Source organism: Lycium barbarum, chromosome 9 (assembly GCF_019175385.1).
Source record: "Lycium barbarum isolate Lr01 chromosome 9, ASM1917538v2, whole genome shotgun sequence".
Lineage (NCBI taxonomy): Eukaryota > Viridiplantae > Streptophyta > Magnoliopsida > Solanales > Solanaceae > Lycium > Lycium barbarum.
In genome coordinates this window covers 110,856,658-110,863,314 of record NC_083345.1, presented here as the reverse complement: position 1 = coordinate 110,863,314, position 6,657 = coordinate 110,856,658, and the positions used below count along the sequence as shown (strand labels likewise).

At 36.3% G+C, this 6,657-nt stretch overlaps 1 protein-coding gene across 1 annotated transcript; it reads left to right on the top strand.

Annotated features, from left to right (window-relative positions):
• The first annotated feature begins 3,720 nt into the window (after positions 1–3,720).
• On the top strand, positions 3,721–6,168 carry LOC132612164 (uncharacterized). The gene is made up of 3 exons (XM_060326487.1): positions 3,721–4,785; positions 4,873–5,220; positions 5,590–6,168. Exons 1-3 carry the CDS (start codon positions 3,721–3,723, stop codon positions 6,166–6,168), a joined length of 1,992 nt encoding a protein of 663 aa, XP_060182470.1.
• Positions 6,169–6,657: the final 489 nt, after the last annotated feature.

The window sequence follows — 6,657 nt, the reverse complement described above, 5'->3', positions numbered from 1 at the left end:
AACCTCAACGAATTAAGCAAGAAAGAGGGAATGCTAAGAATAATATGAATATTTTGTATTGTTGTGTAATGTTTCAGATACCCCATACAATGAAATGAAAAACTCTATTTATGCTTTAGCTGTGGGGTACAAGTTCCATTAATCATGCCCCCTTAATTACCAATATTAATGCTGCAATAAAAGGTAATCAAAAGGTGATAAAGGCTAATAAAGGCCGGAAGAATCTTGGGGGGTCTTCTGTATCGGTTGTGCATTGAATGATGTTTGAACGGTGAGTTGGCACCCTCCTCCAGAACTTCGTATGTTTTACCGGAGCCCCTCGCTTGCTGACTCGAATCTGACCTGTCACCGTCACCACGTGTCATCTTTTGATACGTCCAGTTAGTGTCTATGGATTTTGCCTTATACAAACAAAAGCCATTCGTCAAATAGCCCTTGTGTGGGATAAGACAAAATATTATCAATATTGCGATAGTATAGTTATGCGTTGCACAACACCTGGGGAAGTCTAGCTTATTCTGGCTCTATGGTTGTGCTCCGCACAACAGTTGAGAGAAATTACAGGTTTGTCTAGTGATGCTTGTGCGATATATGAGGTGCTTCTAGGACCCAAAAAGTTGCAGAATATAAGAACACATTATTCTAGAAAGATAAAATACATTGGTTCTTCAATGTTTTTGAGAGCTTCGAAAGAGAAAAAACACCTAGACTATCGCCATAACCCAATAATATTGGTGTGAACTCAACTCAATTAACATGAAATTTACAAGGATTAACATGATAAAATCACATATTTTCATCCAATCTTCAATAACTTAAGGAGGGAAGGAAACCTAAGGTTTCTTCAAGGAGGTAAACATCAACTCCCTCCTTTCCAGTTTCCATACGATAAGTGTCGGCTCAATGGGGAGGCAACTAAGGCAATCCCCAAAATTGAGGGCCCCAAAATTATTGTCTTATATAATATTATATATCATAAAAATGTTATTAATAAAAGATATTAATTTTTTTAAAACGTGATATAGGTTTTCAGATAAATAACTCAAATTTCATAAAAAACATGTATATATAAAAATGACTAATTGCGATATTGATATAAAAGTTTTAAAAAAAGTCTTCTGTAGTATTTTTTTATTTTTAGAATTGATTATTTTAATTTGAAGTACACAATCGTTAACGAAAAAAATTATTTTATTAATAAACTTAAGGCCTCTTCTCATGGTTTGGCTTTAGGCCACAAATTACGTTGAGCCGCCCCTGCATATGATCCAAGAACAAGTATAGAGCGTGTTAAACAGTTGCATTAGTTAATTAATATACGCACTGGACAAATCTTAAGAAGTTGAAAAGCTGGATTATCTTTATATTGAGATTGAAAAATGGCTATTTTCTCTCTTCTCTCTCTTCAACATAACGGCTTTCTAAACACCTGCGTTTGAGTCTCACGCTCCCGACCATGGAGCCATCGATGGGCGTCCCGCCGGCGCGTGGAGATGATATTATTGATGCCCCAACTGTGGCGACTTCGAACCCTCAAGCAATTGAAAAAGTAGGTATCTCTTATACCACTTCAGTAACCGATCCCTCCAACTCCTCTGTTAATCAAACCCACTGTGAACAACCTGCAATAGCAAGGAGAACAAACCATAATGGGATGCATACGGTGATCTTCAAATCTAGGGAATTTTATGGCAAGATGGCGTATCAATGTAGGAGAACACTAGTGGGCAGATTCATCAACACTTGACCCCAAATTGATGTTTTCCGCTCTAGATTCTCTGAAAAATTTTCTCTAAAAGGAAATGTCAAGATAGGTGTATTCGACAATTTCAATATGTTATTGAACTTCACTTGTGAGGAAGACTTCAGTACGATGCTATATAAGAGGATGATCGAGATTGATGATCTTCAAATGTGGCTCCAAAAATGGACTCCGAATTTTAAACCCGATGAAGATTTACCAACTGTCCTAGTCTGGGCTCTACTTCCAGGTTTATCGTTTCACTTGCATAACTGGCATTATATTAAACAAATTATAAGTGATGCTGGTATTCCTCTTGAACTGGACTTAGCTACTAAAAATCTTAATAGACCTAGCATGGCAAAGGTTAGAATTGAATTCGATATCCTAAAGCCTTTGATTCATAATGTTTGGATTGGGGATGAAGATGAGGACTCTCCTCTCAAAGGATTTGTCCAGAGAATTAAATATGAAAATGTTCCCAAATATTGCAAACATTGTCGGAGGTTGGGACACAATTTAGCAAATTGTAGGGTGCTTGAAAAGAGGATGCAGGAAGAAAAAAAGGAAGCTGAGAGGGAAAATGAACACAACAACAGACAAATGGACGCTGAACCTATGAAAAATGAACCCAAAAAACAAGTCTCCATTCCACAAAAGAATGAAAGAGGTAGAGATGCTAAGAAAAACCAGAATGTTCCCAAAACTAACACAAGGGGACAAAGTGAACCGCCAAATTTTTTTTACAAACCTACAAGATCTTTGTTTGGTAAAGACAAACCTATGCCTACTAATGAAAAAGTAGTCTCTAAGGAGAGGGATGTCAATGAAACCAATAATTTTGACAAAGAAGATCATGTTATCAGCATTGATGATACCAAGGAAAAAGAAAACAACGATATTGAGTATACCATGATCAACAATAATCTCAAAGATATGGATGATTTAAATGATCAGGGGATTACCGTGGAACATGTTGAGATTGTCCAGGACAGTAATATCAAGTCCAAATGTGTTAACCAAAATGAGACACCGAATGATGATGATAATGCTCAGATAATAGCTAATGAAGTTAATGACAATGAGCCTAAATCTCAGATGCAGGTATTTCTTATCAAAGATCATAATGAACTGCAGGTTGACATATTTGGTGATGATTGGCAAGAAGTCAAAGGAAGGAAAGGTAGCAAAAGCAAGAATACTCAAGCAAAATCCCATGAGAACAAACAAGAAAGCAAAACAAAAAACACATAAACCTTCAGAGCCTGTCATTCCTATGATTCAGAACAACTTTGAAGAATTGAGTAAGGAGAAAGAAACTGACAATCAGGACTTGGGAAAGGTGAAAGATCAAAATGATAAGGTTTAAGATCATGATAAGGAATCCAGTGATGAATGGGCAGATGGTAGCTCCTTAGAAGGAGAAGAGTCATAAGATTCATCAGATTAGGAAGTGGAAAATCGTATATTGACAGTAGTGGGATCCAGTGCCAAAAATCCCAATCTTCAAAAAAATCCCAAAGATATCAAGCAAGGAAACCAGTCTCATAAGAAAAGCTAATCAATCAGAGAAGCTCCTATCACAAGAGGCCAGAAGCTAAATTTACAAAAATCATCCTCTTCTGGTCTTAATGATTAATATTCTCAATTGGAACATTAGAGGAATGAAATCTCAAGCCTCCACTGAAAGGGTAAAACACATGATTTTACAACATAGAATTTCTTTGGTAGTTATTCAGGAACCTTTTATAAAAGAAATCAACATTGATAGATATAAAGTCATCCTTGGTATGCAGGGTTGTCATGTAAATTGTAGCAACAAGATCTGGGTGTTTTGGGATTCTTCTCTGAAATGTTCAGTTTGGACTAGCTATGATCAAATGGTCACCTGTAAGTTTATGGACAATGACATATAATGTTTTATTTCTATAGTTTATGCTAAATCCAAAACTGCTGGAAGAGAAGATTCATAGGCCTATATGAGGAATACTGCTCATATCATTAATGCTCCTTGGGCTGTTTGTGGAGATTTCAATAGCATTCTGTCTACTGAGGAAAAAATGGGAGGAATACCTCATGGACTCAACAAAAGCATTCCATTCATGGAATGCCTACAAGACTGTGGTCTTAATGATATTGGCTTCTCTGGAAGCAGGTTTACTTGGTGCAATGAAAGAAAAGAAGAAAATGTTATCTGGAAAAGATTAGACAGGATGGTGGTAAATGACAATTGGAATGACGTTTTCCCTATTTCTAATGTCATTCACATGCCTAGGATCAGCTCTGATCAGTGTCCTCTTCTAATTAATTGTGATACCAACCAAAATGAAATGATCAGATATTTCAGGTTCCTTAATTTTTGGACTGACCTTGATGACTTTCTAGATATTGTTAAAGAGAATTGGTGTACTCAAACTGATGGTAATATCTTCTGGGAAGTTCAACAAAAAATGAAAAACACTAGTAAAGCTCTGAGCATATGGTCCAGGAATACCATAAGTGATATATTTGTTCACTTGAAACATCTGGAAGAAAAGGTTATTCAGGAAGAAGAAAATTATCAGAGTATGGCTCCTGAGAATAATAGAATACGTCTTCATAAAACCAAAGTTGATATTATCCTATACCATAAACAAGTTGACTCCTTTTGGAGACAAAAGGCTGATTTGAAATGGCAAGTTGAAGGTGATGAAAACACTAGCTTCTTTCACTTAGTGGTTAGAGGAAAAAGAAGCATTCTTAATATGCATAGAATTCTGCATAATGGGGACTGGATTCAGGGTGATAATGAGATCGGCTTAGCTGTTGTTGATTTTTACCAGAATCTATTCTCTCAAGGAATTGATACTATTGATAGAAATATCTTAGATCACATTCCTAATTTGATCACTGAATCTGACAATGATTACTTGAATGCTATCCCAATTATTCAAGAAGTCAAAGAGGTAGTCTTTGACATCAATAGTTCCCCAGGCCCTGATGGTTTCAGTGGGCTTTTATTTCAAAAATCTTGGCAAATTGTTGGGGATGATAGGTTTAACATGGTTAAAGCAGTTATTGGAGGCAAACCGATGCCAAAATTCTTCACTAGTACCTGCCTCATTCTGTTGCCTAAAGTGGAATCTCCTTAGGAATTTGCTGAATTCAGACCTATATGTCTGAGCAATGTTACACAAAAAATTGTTTCTAAGGTGCTCAACAACAAACTGTCCAAGATTATCTCTAAACTTATATCCCCTAACCAGAGTGGATTTGTTAAAGGGAGAGCTATTGGGGAGAATGTCATGTTGGCTCAAGAAATCATTCATGACATGAAGAAGAATAACAAGGGAGGCAATGTAATATTCAAGATTGATATGACCAAGGCTTATGACAGGATGTCATGGAACTTTATTTGTTCTGTGATGAGAAAGATGGGTTTCAATGAAGCTTGGGTGCATGCTATTTGGAATCTATTGTCCAACATGTGGTACAGTGTGGTTATAAATGGGAGGAGACATGGCTTCTTCAAATCACAAAGAGGAGTAAAATAGGGAGATCCTTTGTCCCTCTCTTTATTTATTATTGCTGCTGAAGCTTTATCTAGACTGCTTAATAACCTTTATAACAATCCTAGATTCATTGGTTTCTATATGCAACCTAATGGGCCTAAGATTAATCATCTTTCTTATGCGGATGATCTTATCATTTTTTGTGCAGGAAAATCACAAACACTTAAGTTGGTGATAGAGTGCTTAACAAAATATGAAAAGAACTCTGGACAGCTTATTAATAGGGAGAAAAGTTGTTTTATTATGAATGATAACATCTCCACTAATAGAATTATTATTGCCTCTAATCTCTTGCAGGTTCAAAAGAAAGAATTCTCAATAAAATATCTAGGATGTCCTTTATTCCAGGGGAGGAAGAAGATTGAATATTTCACAGATGATCCTACCAAAATTCTCAAAAAACTTGGAACCTGGCATTGCAAAATGCTCTCTTCTGGAGGAAAATTCATATTGATCAAGCATGTTTTATCAGCCATGCCAGATCACCTTTTATCCATCTGTCAACCCCCAAAAGGCATCCTTAAGATCATGGAGAAAATATTTGCCAATTTCTTTTGGGGAAGAAATGAAGGAAAGACTAAACACTACTGGGTTTCATGGCATAAAATGTGCAAGACCACTGCTGAAGGTGGCATTGGTATCAGATCTCTTTATGAAATTAATGAGAATTTTGGAGCTAAACTTTGGTGGCAGTTCAGGACGAAGGATTCTTTTTGGGCTGATTTCCTTAAAGCCAAATATGCAAGAAGAGTGCATCCCAGTGCTACAAAATGGAGTTATACTCAGTCGCATTGTTGGAAAAGAATGATGAAAATCAGAGATAAAATAGATCACCTGATTCAATGGAATGCCAACAAAGGCAATTCTAATTTTTGATAGGATGACTGGACAGGAAAAGGGAGATTAGCTAACTATGGGAATGCTTCTACATCTGTCAAAGGTATTGTCTCTGATTATATGACCTTAGATGGATGGAATATCCCCAAACTCGAAAAAGTTCTCCCTGACAACATTATCAACCACATCCAAGGAATTACTAAAAAATCTTTTATTCTAAAGGACCACCCTGTGTGGACTCCTAGTCTAGATGGAAAATTTTCCTGTAAATCTGTTTGGAACATTATTAGAGAACATCATCCCTCCTCCCATTTCAACAAAATCATTTGGCATAAAAAAATTCCCTTCAAAATCTGTTTCTTCCTTTGGAAACTTCTGAAGAATAGAATTGTTGTTGATCAGAATATGGCCAAGTTTGGGATCCAAATCCCTTCTATGTGTTCATGTTGCACAATTCATCAACAAGAACATGTGGATCACTTATTCCTAAGAATTATGATTAGTCAAAGAGTCTGGAATTTTTTCAAT